The following is a 14,081-nucleotide window of genomic DNA, read 5'->3' as shown; positions in this document are numbered from 1 at the left end:
GAAGAGTGTATGGATTTTTGAAAGCAATGTATTTTAGTATAGTAAACTTGCTGGTTGTGAAAGTGTGTGTTAAATTCTCTACATTCACTGTGACTAAAGACGTGCTATGAATGTTCCTGCATATTGCATGTTCTGCATGATACTTCTCTTTGGTAAACAGAAGTTAAAACCAAAATGCCATCTGTGACTAAGTGCTCGATGCCCTGATTCATTTAAAAAAAAAAACAAAAACAAAAAAAAATTAATTATGTTAATGTGAGATGAAGGACCCATATTTTTGTATGTGGTGGATATGCTGAAGATTGGATTTAGTAAATTTGAGTAAATATAAATTTAACAACTCCCAAGTTATATCCAGTGGCTGGAAGCTGGACTGCTCTTCCTCCTTGGTACTAGGGTCAGCTCTGTACAGACTTTTTGTGCAAAACTATGAAATGGTCTGTAAATAAACAGGCAATGCAATGGTCTGTATGTTCAGGTATGGAAAAGCACTGGAAGATTTCTCCCCAAGTAGAAAAGTGGCCGTGGTTGGTGCTTATTCCGCACCTTCTTGATGCTTGCTGTAGTAACTTCATGGAAATATCCCTGCACTGCAGTCTGAGCTGGGCACACCGCTGAGGGTTTAGGCTCCCCTGCTTCTCAAAAAGGCAGTTGTGTGGAGTTGGCAAAAAAGCAGGCTGAATTTGTGTGGTAGGAGTAATTTTTGAATGCTGCCATTCAGATGCTGAGGTCCTCTCGCTGGACTCGCAGGGAATGGGACTGGATCAGGAAAGAGCATGCACGTCTACTCTCAGGCTTCCAATGGGACCAGATGGGCTGGTTTGCTTCCCGTCGGGAAATTAGATTCCCTTATTCCACCCTGTGTTGTCGGGTGCCAGCTATTCCCTGCTCCCGCAGCATGCTCTTGGGGTGGTGCTCTAGTTGCTGCAGGAAGGCTGGGTATTCTCTCATTTTAAATTTAACAAATCTGAAAGCATTGGATTCAAATGATACGAGATTGTTGGAAAAGAAACAGGTTGGTTGACTGAGAGGTGGTTTCCACATCCCCAAAAGATAAAGCTGCAAAGTAACAGTAGTAACAGACTTGCATTTGCTGTTTGTCGCACCTGCCTTTTTTGGGGGTAAAAGTATATTGATCTGCAGCTTTGATACTTGAAGAATGAAAGGATCATTAGGGCGTAGTAACCTGCTGTGCCTGGTTTTGAGCCAAAATCTCAGTAATTGTGCTTATGCTTGAGGAACCGTTCTGAGGTCTCTGTCACTAAGTTGTGGGGAGCGGAGGAGGCATGCTCTGAGGGTGTCAATTAATCTCTGTACAGTGATGAGTTGTTTTATTGCCGTTTCAGTAACAATGTAGAATTGTCTGTAGCAAAGGACAGCTATGCTTATCTGCAGGCATACCTTCAATTTACCTTGTCTATGTTTTATCCTCTGGGACTTCCTCTTTATTTCAGTGTATAGAGGAGACTTTGGCAGGAGGAACTGAATGGGAGGAGATTTTGTAGGGCTTTAGATTTTTTCAGTGCTATGGAAAAAAACATTGAGTTTTCAGAACATATTTCAATTTCTTTGGCTGCAGAAGAGTGAAAGATCTGCTTAGATTCATCACTGTAGACCTTTACACTTGTGGTTTTAAAGGTTTGGTCACCTCCATTTTTGTTTGTTGGGTTTTTTTTTTCCTTATTTGGAGGAGTTTAGTGTTATTTCTGATGTGGAGCTATGTAAATTCAAGCACTTGGACCTTAGATATCGTCGAAAGGAATATTCACACTTTCTACCCCGTGGCTTCTCTAGACATCCCTCCATAAAATAAAGACAGGTTTTTTTTCCTGTAGAGGAGCTGCCAGAACCTTGTTGGATTTTGCTTCTGGTTTGTATTCATATGCTGTCCTACTTTTTTAACCTGCTTGTGGATGCATGTGTGTGAGAAGTCCTCTCTCAAGCCTTGGTCTGTGAAAACGGAGCAAGTACCTCGGGGAGGACTGAGTTTCATATGGTGAGTTACCTGTCTGTAGCACTCCTTACCGAGAGACGGAGCATTGGTTTAGTTCTCAGAGGTGCTGGTCTCGCAGACCTCGTCGCTCGAACAGAAGCCACCAAAAACTTTTGGGTGAGAATCCATTGTTTCCAGTACAGATGCATCCTGTTGACTTGACAGCTGCTCTGCAATGGTTTACAGATGTTATGCTGTCACTCTGCATCTCTTTGGTGACCATTGTGGGTAAAAGTTGCTCATTTCATAGCAGTGCTTCAGCTGCATATGCTTTTAGTGTGATTTTTTTTTTTTAAATTGCAAACTGAAGCTAGCCTTTTTAGTGTCTCTTTATATTTATTGTTTCAAACTCCAGTTATCAAAGTGTGACTAAAGAGAAAATTCACAGATAGCGAAGATTAATATGCTAATTGAGACCTTATTATTGTGATAGCAAGAGTATAAATTGTATTGAAACTGTAACTTTGTTTTGTGTCTTGTTTTACTGGAGCAAAAAGTTGTCATGGGCAGCTTTACACTAGAAGTTACAGCTTAGAGGGTGAGGTGTGTCCCTGTTGTAACTACTGCTTCTTTGCTGTTGGAGGGCTCTGAAGGTTTGGGGCTCAGAGTAAGTAGCAGTTCTGCCCAGCCTTCGCTCAGTTTGTGTCAGTCTCAACATCTCCTCTCACCGTGGAATATTCTGGGTTAATTCTGGTGCTTAGGAGTAGCACTGTTTGCTGTCTGTTTTGCATCCAGCAATAGTGATCGCAGCAGCCACGTATCAGCTGCTCCTGTAGGCTAGTCTTTTCTGGCATCAAGAATGTTCTCAGTACAAGAAAAGAGCTCATCTGGAGTGTGGTTAAAATGAAATGTGTGGCTTCAGTCCAGGGACTAGCGTCAGTTGATTTACATCTATCGGAGCTCCTGTGAATGGAGAAAACGTTATTCTTCTGTTATGGAAGGGGGAAGAAAAAACAAGTGCTAGAGCTTAGCTCTGAAGCCAACAGATTCAGGTTGCATCCTGCTGGCTGTGCTGTTTCCCAGCATCCGTGGAGTTCTTTGTCCATCCCTCTCAAACGGCTGCTCACAGCTGTGTTTTGGATGCGATTGCTGCTCCCATGTAAAAAGGAGTGATTATCTGGCGCCTACATTGCCTTTGTCAACATCCAGAGGTTGTTACTGGTCTTCTTGCTTGGTGCCTGGTACATCTGTTCTACAGATTTGATGGAAATCTTTCTGGCAACCATTTCTTCATCTCTGTCGGTACTTGGGCACAAAAATGCTCCAAAAATTTAAACTGTGTGTCTTCGTGTTTGAAGTAGCTAACAGCATACGTCTACACAGAATGGAAAATACACTTGATATAAACTGTTGATTTTAATGTGGTGGTGTGATAAGCAATGCTCAGAAAATGTCCCCCATTCCGCCTTCCTCCCTCCCAATAGGTTGCTGGGCCACGTGTTTCCTCGCATACTTGCTGTCGGTACATTGTGTTTGGTTTTACCAAGGAGAATCTCAAAGAATCTGTTGAGTGTGGACCATGAGCTGTGAAAGTTCATTTTGCTGGATTCTTTAAAAAGCGTTGCTGTTTCATCACGGCTTAACTTGCTAGCAATGGGAAGTTTCAAAAGTCAAGCTGGGAAGCTTGCTATAAATGTGAAAGCAGAGTTCATACTGATAACTTCTGCAGCCAGCGACAGCATTTGCTGATGCCTGTCGTATAGTACTGGTTGGATTTGATGTACTGACGTTTTGGTTGTCAGCCAGAAGGGGCTGAGAGAGATGGTTTGGTGCACTGATGTTAATGAAATGGTGTTTCCTGGGAGCATGCATCTTAAAAAACTAAACGGTGCTAACAAAAAGGTTTATTAGGTCTCTGTCCATTCCATGCCATACCCTGCTGCCTTATAGCAACACATCATTCTCTTGTATCCCAAGACCTTTGTGTGTCCTGCAGGGTCTCATGTACGTACAGTTCAGTACATACGCTATGGCAACATGATAGGGTATCGGGTAGTATAGCAAATAAGCTAGTAAAATAAAGCCGTTGTGCTCTGTGCTTTTTGGTGCTGTTTGTGTTACTGGGGAAGGGCTTTGTGTGATAGCTGGAGTCGCTGTGCTCTCTGACTGATGGAGCTACGCCTATGGAAGTATTTACTTGTGGTAGGTTCAGCAGATACAAGCTGTTTGCTAACAGCTTGTAGCTAACGTCTGAGCTGAAGAGTTCCCTGGGGATCCAAGGATGATAGGAAAGATTTTATTTGTTGCTGCCTTGACAGTGTATAATACCTTCCACTTTCTCCTTCTTGATGTCAGTAAATTCCTCCAGAACTAAAACAGAACGCCAGATTTTTCCCAAGACTTGAGGAGAACCTCAAATCTGAAAGAGGAGGTGTACTTTTTAGCAGTAGTTTGAAGAAAGGTGTGAGTAAACGGAGAAAAGACGGAGCGAATGGAATGTGTTTTTTAACTTGGGGCGCTGCTCTTCAAACCATGTTGTTAAGGAAGCTCTTTTCTGAGTTACCTTTCAAGGAGGAGAGAAGTTAGGTTGGTAGACAACTCTTGTTTTAGCAAAACAACACAGTTGCAATCATAGCTGCGTGTGTTTTGATTTTGTACTTTTTTCTGTCTTGGAAAAGCAATGGTCTTACCAGCTCTATTCTCTTTCCTGTTTGTTAGGTCTGCCTAACCACGGACAAACCAGACAAATGGTAAGAGAATGTTCATTTAACCAAAACAGGGAAAAGAAGAATTATTAACCCACACTAGATAGAACACCCCATTAAACCCTAGCGTTTCACTTCCATCTTTGCTGTTTGCAGCTGGTCATACTTCCCAATTAATTCAAAAGTTAAAAAAAAAAAAAAATATATATTTTGGGGCATATGAAACATTGAAGTGGTTAAATACAATTTAAACCTCAAATCTATCTATGTCTATATATATATAAATGAGATTCTGTTTTGAATGGAACATTTTGTTTCTGCTCATACAGAAGCTGAGTGGCTGTTTATAGCAAAGTTCTGGGATGTGTTTCTAGGTGGAATGTGTTTCACTGAAGGAGGAAGGCTTAACTGGTGGAAGGGTTTGTTTGGAAAACAGTTTTGGGTTTTTTTTCTCTTTTTTTTTTTTTTTTTTTTAAGGAAGTTGGTGTGCAAGTTGTCTGCTGAGAATGCTTGGTTTTTATGTTGGTTTGTTTTGTTTTGTTTTTGAGTAAAAATGGTTCCTAGCCTTTCATCCATTATGCTGAGTTTTATCAAAGGACAGAAGCAAATAGCCAGTCTGATGCATCTCTGGCAAAATGCTTTCTCATGAAATTCACCTTGGTGTGAAGGGGCCAGTGCAAAGGCTGTGCATCACTTTCCCCCCTTACGCATGGCCTATGGGAGACTTATGGGAGAGAACTTCAAGCACAAATTTTTTTTTCCCCCAGAAATGATCTTCCGGTGTTGATGAAGTGGAGCTTGCCTCATTAGGTGAACTGCCACAACATTAGTGTCAGTAGAGTCACTCTAATGTGGGTCAGTCAGCAGCAGGTATGACTGATGGCCACTGAATGGTGATCACAAGCATTATTAAATCTAATAATGCTCTTGGATAGTGTGAAGTATCATGAGGGTAGGCTATAACTTGAGCATGCTAGTCTGCTTGTAATAACGAAGCATTCATTTGGTTTGTTACTTGAGCATCTGATATGAAGTGGTAAATTGTATTCCTCCTTGAATTCAGCTTCATTTCTTGTCACTGAGGAGACTGGCTACTTGTTTGTGTCTGCTGAATAAACCAGCGCAGTGGGAGAAATTTGAGATGACCTAACGCTTTTCAGGTGTTTTAGGGTGAAACCCCTGAACTGCCTTGATTTCTGGTTGCTTGATAAAGTGTGCTACTGAACTGAAAATTAAAGGTCCACCTTTCAGGATGTGCCATTTGAAACAGATTGCTCTGTGCAGGTAGAGAAAAGGCAACCTGGAAGCACAGGGTTGCCCCTTCTAGGTAGTTCCAAGAACTTTCTCCGGAGTTGTTTTCCTATGTCTGTAGCACATGCAGAGAAAATATCCTTTGCAAAATTAATGAAAGGATTTTCTTGGAGAAATCTGGAGGGGGTAAAAAAAACAACAGAAAAGCCTTTTATTTGAAACCTTTTCCTTAATAAACTCAAATATAAAAGCAATTCTTGAAGTATTTCAGTGGTCTGCTGTGGTGCCGAAGTTGTCTTGTATAACATGGAGCTGGGCAACTAAGAAATTAAATCGTTATTGCACTTGTATATAACAGCTTTAAAGAGCTTAGGATTTTAAAAGGTGGGATTTTGTTTGTTGAGCTCTAAAGCCCTCATTTTCTACAAGAAGTAGATCTTGCTAGCACAGTTGATTAAGGCTGGTCAAAAAAAAAAGTTGATCATTTTTTCTTTTCTCCTCAGATAAAAATGAGATAGACACAGGGTTTGTTTGAGGTTTTTTTCTTAGTTGACAGACTGAAGTCTTACCTTTCTAAGTCAAAGTGTTAAAATTGGTTGAGCTTTTGCCATAACCTGACACTTAAGGACTTGAGTACCTCATGTCCCCACCTTTCCTTTTGAGGTGGATCTCCCACGTCAGACATCCCTCACGTACACACTCAGTTTCCCATTTCGTGGGCAGAAGGGGAAGCCTGGGTGTATCTGGGGAGATGGTCCGACCTTGGAGGATGGCCTGTGAAATACCAGAATTAAATTTCTAGGGGTGTTTTCTGACCAGCTTTAATTTATTCATATGAAATTTTCTGGGCCCTTATTTTGCATCTTTCCTGACTTGTCCAGTGTTACTGATTTCAGTGGGATTTCTCAATATGCTAATCAGCAGGAAGAGGGGCAGCAGAACTGGACTTCAAATGATCAAGGACAGCTGCATTTGAGAAGCTTAATCCTTTGCTCCCTTGCATCTGCACCTCTCTTAATAACAGCTCGTGTTTTTCCAGTTGAGTGGAAGGGGGCTGCTGTGGGTCTGGAAAATTATACCTGTGTTGATTAACAAAGCAAATGTATTGTATATGGGAAATCTGTGGTGTTAAATGCTAAAAGGATTTTATGATGAAATCTGCTAAGCTTTGTAGTTCTAGATTTGTTTTCAACAAAATATTTAATACATCATTAAATATTAACCTTCCTAGAACAAAAAGGATATGGGTAAGTTTGGTACCCCAGAATAACTGTAAATTCTGATTTTTGTATTTGATTTGCTGTGTAGCTAGATTTCCTTCCCTGAAATCAATAGAGTTGCTCTAGATTTATAGTAGTAGCTGAAATCTAAGTCTTATGCTCAATCTTTCAAACTTGATGTCATCTTTCAGTCACAAGCAACAGATTATTGGTAATGCCTTCCATTTATTATCTGTCTTGTTGCTGGAGTATTGCTGTCCTATTGTATATTGAAGGTGCCTAACTTCGACTGCTTGTGGACAACTGCTTTTATGTGAATTCTGTGTTCAGTCATGGGCAAAAGGGGATATATTTACGAGAAACTCTGAACAACTGATATGAAAACTTTACTTCTCTTTTCATTTGAGTGCTTATCACATGCTACCGCAGGTTTGTTGCAGTCCATAATTGTACTTTTTTATATATCACGTTAGGGACCAAGCCGAAACTTGCTGCTCAATGGGAAATCATACCCAACAAAAGTCCGATTAATTCGTGGTGGATCCATGCCTCCAGTGAAAAGGAGGAGGATGAACTGGATTGATGCACCAGATGATGTTTTTTACATGGCCACTGAAGAAACCAGGTAGGAAATTTGGTCTTTTCAGAGGATTTAAGGGGAGATCTTTTGGTTGGTGTTCCTTGTGGGTGCTGCTGCTTATTTTGTGGTTAGACAAGGATATGTTTAGCAGATCTGTTGCTACAAACTGAATGCAGACACCACTGCTGGTGTTTAGGTGGATAAGAGCTGTGACATACCTAATCGTGTCTGATGTGCCTAATCATGCACTTGCATTCCAGAGAAAGCAGATTCTTCTTCTTCAGAGCAGTTCGTGTAAGAGATGGGCAATAAGAGGAGGAAGACTGAGGTGGGGACTTCACCTGGTTCAGACCCATAAACGCCTTTGGAGGTCCCACCGCAGGGTCTCAGTAACAGGATAGGGGCCTTCTGGCACACGGGTGATGCTGAAGAACGGAGCCTCTGTGTGCCCTCTTGCATCCTGAAGTCTCTTGTATTACCTCTCAGAAGGTCTCCTCGTGCATCTGAGTACTGAAACCCTGCTGAGGGTTTCCAGGGGCTGAGCTGCCTCATTTCTTTGGTGGTTTATATTTGCCACCAGTAGCAGTGAGATTTAGCCCTGCAGTGTCCATCTTCCTCCTTTGGTGGTACTGCTTCTGCTAGTCCTTCTTGTTAGTCTGCCACAGGATAAAAATAGTAAAAGACACTTTCCTTACATGAGTTTCACTTGAAACTCTGTTTGCAGGCTGCTGACAGAGCGATAGAAGCTATGTGGCCTGCTCCCTACAGAAAAGCTTTTGTGTTCATATTCCTGGTACTGTGTTATTCCTAGGAAGCGAGGACTGCTCCTGGGTGTGGTCAGAAAGGTAGGGAGATATGCTTGTGTGGTTTCCTCCCAAGAACTTGGTGCCTCTCTCCTGAGTAACCTCGAAGAAGGTCAGAGCAAAGCTACAGCCCTGCTTTTCAGCCCTCTCTGCAAGCAGAGGTGCTCTCTGGCTTTTGTCTGTGTCTGAAGCCTGGAGTTATCAACACTTTCAGTATCAGTGCCCCAACAGGCAGAGAAGCACTCATCTTTCCCTCCAGTACCTAGCAGAGATGGACATGCGAATTACTGGATGTCTGAGCCCTTACAAGTGACCAAGGTGGCCAGGAGTACTTCATCCCTTCTGGTACTACTAAATTTGGTGCTACTCTGAGTATGCATTTGTTCAACAAGAAGTGCGTAGTCAGAGTCCTGACATCCCCAACCTCCTCCTTAGCCTGCAAAGCATTTCAAGTGTCAAGTGACTGTTCTGTGGGCCTAGTATCAAAGATGGGCTTCACAGACAAACTGAGACTGGTAACGTTCAAGTTACTAACTGCTGATCTATTGGATCATCAGATTTCAGTGCAGGAAACCCCCCTGTTAGAACTCAGACGAAATATGAAATTAATTTCCTTGTCACAGTTGTTCCTATGGGCACCTTTAATGCAACTGTGCAATTCACACCAGCTTACATCTTTACTTTGTCTTTCCCTTCTCCTTTTCTGTCCCTGCAAGACGCTGTGAAAGTAAGCAGCGGGATCCCTCACATAGTTGAAACTAAAGTGAGAGAAGTATTTAATTTTCAAGGGAGGCAGTAAAGAGGTATTGGGATCCTCTTGCAGACCTTCAGCTCTGGCAAAGTCACGTGCCATTGCGGATGCGGGATATACAGTCTCTAATTCAGTCCTTAGACGCTCAAGGCTTATTTCATAATCCTGCATCTACAAAACACTTGACATCTTTATCATCCAACCCACAAGAAATACTGCAGGTCCATGGTAGTAATGTCTCAGTACTACTACAAGGTCCCACCCTTTGATCTGTACAGAACAGTGAGAATATTCATCAAGTGCCATCTTGGTCATGAGAACAGCTTACTGTAAGGGCACGGAATCGTCTGCTCGTACAGAACCACTGACCGAGGCAGGGAAGATCAGTCCCACAGCAACCAGCACATCTCTTAACACAGAAATTGTAGTGCAGTGATAGACATCAGCTCAATAAGACCTTATCTCTTCCATTTAAAAACAAACAAACAAACAAAAAAAACACACCAAAAAAAAACCCCAAAAAAACCCAAAAAACAGGCTTCTTTGTCTGACAGCCTTGCTGCTTAGCTGACTGATGAGTGCTGAAAAGAGATGTTTGGCAGCCTGCTGAAAAGCAGGGAAGCCTGAGCGATGTAGCATTGTAAGCGGCACGGGTTTTCTGTCAGGCATTTCACCTCTAACTTTTCCCTGAACCATCTGCTGCATTCCAGTGTCAAGAATGTAAGACTTGTTTGTGAGCTCTGAAACAATTTGAGCTTTGTGTTGGCTCCATAGCAATCAATCTAGCAGCAATATCTGCATATCATCCTCCAGCTGAGGGTCAGGCTGTGTTTTCAGTCACAGAAAGTAGGTTTTCCTAAAGTTTTACACCCTTCCTCCTCCCCCTTTTGTGTGGCACTCTTGAGAATGATGCTAGAAAACTGGATAGCTTTGAGGGAGCAGTTTGAAAAGTTGGTCGATTGAAAGGAATAAGTTTTTGAATTCAAGCCTCACAGTGAGGAACTCAGCATTTATAATTTATGCAAGCGGAGGCAGCAAGTGACCTGATCAGAATCTAGAACTGCTACGAGACGTGTTTCTGATGGCAGTGTGTCTAATTGAGCACATGTGGATACTGTAAGAAGCTCCGCTGGCTAAAAGTAGATCAACTTCAGCTAAGCGAGTCTTGGAAAAATCATCACATAAAGATTTTTTTTTTTTTTTTTCTCCTCACCACTACTTTTCCACCCTGTTCTCTCCTCTCCCCACCCTGTGGCCTTTCAACTTTCGAAGGCGCTGGAGAAATGGGGACACTAAGCAAACAAAAGACATGTCTCTGTGTGTGTGAGCTTTATGTAGCAGGCTTGTTCTGCTCAGTGGGCAAAAAAAGCAAGTGAAGCGATGACCAAATCTTACCAGCTGATTCAAAATCTTCAGCTGAAGTTGTTGATTTGTCAGTGCTGGTGGTGGGGAGGGTAAATTTTAGTCAGGAGAGAATATTTTGACCAGTTTCTTCTATGAATGTGTCTTGTCTTTTATCTTCTTTTCTTCCTTTTTTTTTTTTTCTTTTTTTTTTTAATGAAAAATTTCACCCCAGCAATGTTGAGTAAAATTCAAAATAAGATAAGTAAGTATATACAAGTAAGTAAGTATATAAATAAGTAAGATTCAAAAATGAAAAAATTATCTTTGGGATGGTTGAGCTGTGGACTGTAAAGCCGTGTGGCTGCCCTTCCTCTAGTGCAGTATTGTGTCTCTCACAGTAAGGTAAAAAATTGTTACGGTAGGAGCTGGCAGTGCTTCTTTATCAGACCCTCCTTGTTGCCCCAGTTCCTGAACTGGAGGCTGTGTATCATGGGTACTGGTAGACTACTCTTGTGAATAGTTATCACTTTCCTTTCTAATCTCTGTATGCGTTTGACCACCAAAACATCCTCTGGAAACGAATTCCTCATTTTAATTACATAGCACATTTTTCATTGTTGCTGGTTTTTTCTTTTTTAAGGATACTGCCTTTAGCTCTAAGCCTGGTATTGACAAAAAGAAATGAGTAATCATTCTGTATTGTCTCTTTCTACCTTATTTTGCTAATTTTAAAACTTGAGTGTGTCCTCTCTTCACTCTCTCTCTCTTTTACTTTCTCTCCGTATGGAAAACAGCTTCCTGCATCTGATAAGGCTTGTTGCTAGTCTTGTAACACATAGGGGAACTCTTAACAAATGCAAGACATGAATATCGCCCATTTCTAGGTTGGGTACGTGCAGTCTGGGAGAAACAAGAGGGGGAGACAACGACCCTGTTAGTGTTCCCAGCGAAGGGGGGAAGGCTCCAGTACTGGTTCACTGGCTAGTGGCCATCGTGGAGCTGCCCTGCAGCAGCTCAGCCTTGAGGCGTAGCTCCATGGGAGACCAAATGTTGCCAGCTTGTGCTGTGACAGGTTTCTTTTGAAGAGGCAGCTGTGTGCACCTGCTTGGGGCTGGGGAAGGTCAGAGCTCTGCGAGAGATGGATTAACAGGCAGAGAGGTGACCAACATTGCCAGAAGAGGTTTGATTGTAACTTAGCTTCGTAAATTCCCGCAAAGCTGCCGGCAGCATGTCCAACTGATGTGTCTGCATGCATCAAAATAAATTAGTGCTATGGAAACTGGCTGTCATAACTATTTCATGTGTTATATTTACAGCAGTAGACCCTGGTCCTCCAAGGCTGGACCAGAATGCCTTCTGCTCTGCAGGGGAAGGATTCTGGAACAGAGAACGCAATTTCCTCTTCATTGGTGGGTTTATAAATGAGAAAACAAAAGTTCCCTGGGGAAGACATTGCTGAAATAAGCAGCTTCAGCTCATCCCGTTAGCAAGCAGCCTCTGCATGTGCAGGCCTGGTTCCACTTGGAGAGATCGAGAAATCTACAATGCCTTAGCATCCGGTCTCTGTAATCGGTTCCTTTCTTCCTTACTGTCTGCAGGAAAATCCGCAAGCTGCTTTCCTCCTCCGAAGCCAAGCGAGCCGCCAGACGCCCTTACAAGCCTATTATCCTCCGGCCCATCCAGGCAGTGCAGCTACGCCAGCCCATGAATGATGAACCCATAATCATTGAGGATTAACACACACTGAGCAGCTCTCCGGATGACGGTGGATCTGCCTGAAAGAATCTCTCCTCCAATATATACTTGAGTTTCTATGGCTACAGCATTGAACTAACTGTTGAAGAGAGGGAACTTTTGAGGAACTGTTTTGCATCTTTTAAACCCTTAAAAGGAACTCAGCCCTGCTCTGAGCCTCTGACCACAGACTGCTCTCTCTCTCGCGCGCGCTCTCTCCTTCTCTCTCCTTTCTTTTTTTCCTTTTTCCTTTTTTTTTTTTTTTTTTTTTTTTGGTAGTCTCTTTCCCCCTTTGCTTCTACCCCTTTTGTAGACGGGGGAGGGAAAGTAAGTTTAACTTATTAAGAGAATGTGGACTAGTACTTTTTAGCTTTGTTTCCTTTTCCGATGTACGAAGAGCTAGAACCCTTCATTTTGTGACTGAGCTCTTGTTGCAAAGCCGTTTTTACGAGGCTGTGTTGTAAGAATTTTCTTTCTCTTTTTTTTTTTTTTTAATTTTGTGGACGGTGCCATTTTTTATTTCATTTATATTATTTCTTTTGTAGATAAATTTCCAACCTTTAACTGATATTTGGAAATAGGAGCTGAAAGCCAGCCCCAGGTTCAGCCAGTTTTCTTTGGTCCTGTCCCTTATGTTTTTTGGATCATTTTGCACGGCCAGTTGTGCTCATGCACAAGACAGAAACAACTCAGGCTGAGAAAGGAGTGAGCTAAGAACTGAAGAACCTTGCAGAACATTACACTAATGTTGTGTGCAGTGGAGGCCAGGCTGCCAGAATTAGGTGTCCTTACTCTAGTCAATCCCTGGGAGATCTGGCCCGTGGCATTTTTCCCAGTAACCAGCAGTTTGTGTGCTGCCTTCTCTCTGACATCTGGAATCCTACGTGCTGTTATACCACCAAGACCCAGCAGTAGGCCCAGCAGTCCAGCAAGTGTAATGAATTGCTTTGCTCTGGCTCCAAGAGTCAAGTACACCAATGCCCAGGGACATTTTGCTTAGAACTCTGAACCTGTTTGTGCATCAGTGTTTTTGGACACATCTCTCCCAGGACGAGACCTGGTTTCTCTTTAATTGCGTTACTGTATGTTTCCCATTTTGAAGGGAATTTAAATTACAGCTGGGTTTTCATTTGAACACATTGTGTCAGAAATTAAGTGGTTTTTTCCCCCCTTGACATTTCTTGTGTTTGAGGTTTCTTGCATCTCTTGAACTTCTTATGTATTTGCAAGTCTGTATAATTTCTTTTTCATATGTCTTCTCATTGCAGTGCATTTGCTGAATGCCCTGCTCTGTTCTGAAAGGATGTAAACTATCATTTGCAACTTGTGCTGATCTGTACATGTACCTGCCTCAAGCAGACACAGCATGTAATAACCCCCCAGTCATTCCATATGTGTCAGCGGTGAGATGAGCCAAAGTTGTATTTGGGTTATCACAGTCCAACCGTGATTCTGTGCAACTCTGCTAACCCACCGGGTTAGACGGAAAGGAATCCCCACAAAATGAAAACAATTCAGTTAACTTTACTTAATAAACCTGGAAAGTGAGCTTTTGTGAAACATCTGCTTTTTGTCTCTTCTGAAATAGCTGCCGAGACCCTTGCTCAGGGTGCCATCTGGCTGGCACGCACGCCTCTGCGCTCCTTCCTTCACGTCCCGGAGTCGTGTCCTGCTCTCAAGTGTTTGCGTAACCGCAGCGCGTCCCTGTGCTGCCAGTGCCCTTACGTTGTACAGGGCAGGAGTCATTCATAGTTTGATTC

At 42.5% G+C, this 14,081-nt stretch overlaps 1 protein-coding gene across 5 annotated transcripts in view; it reads left to right on the top strand.

The window, feature by feature from the left end:
- Positions 1 to 13,816, top strand: part of MTA1 (metastasis associated 1) — a 90,884-nt gene extending 77,068 nt beyond the window's left edge. For 4 of the 5 annotated variants that reach the window (XM_082312223.1, XM_082312221.1, XM_082312220.1 and 1 more), the window contains 3 exons: positions 4,652 to 4,683; positions 7,583 to 7,734; positions 12,186 to 13,816. In XM_082312223.1, coding sequence (XP_082168349.1) covers positions 4,652 to 4,683; positions 7,583 to 7,734; positions 12,186 to 12,324 — 323 coding nt within the window. In that variant the 3' untranslated portion in view covers positions 12,325 to 13,816. The remainder of the gene's footprint in view (positions 1 to 4,651; positions 4,684 to 7,582; positions 7,735 to 12,185) is intronic. The other variant, XM_082312222.1, reaches the window with a different exon arrangement.
- Positions 13,817 to 14,081: the final 265 nt, after the last annotated feature.

This window comes from Platalea leucorodia, assembly GCF_965183815.1.
Source record: "Platalea leucorodia genome assembly, chromosome: 5".
NCBI lineage: Eukaryota > Metazoa > Chordata > Aves > Pelecaniformes > Threskiornithidae > Platalea > Platalea leucorodia.
Note: the sequence above shows the minus strand (reverse complement) of the source record. Positions and strands in the feature narration are given on the sequence as shown.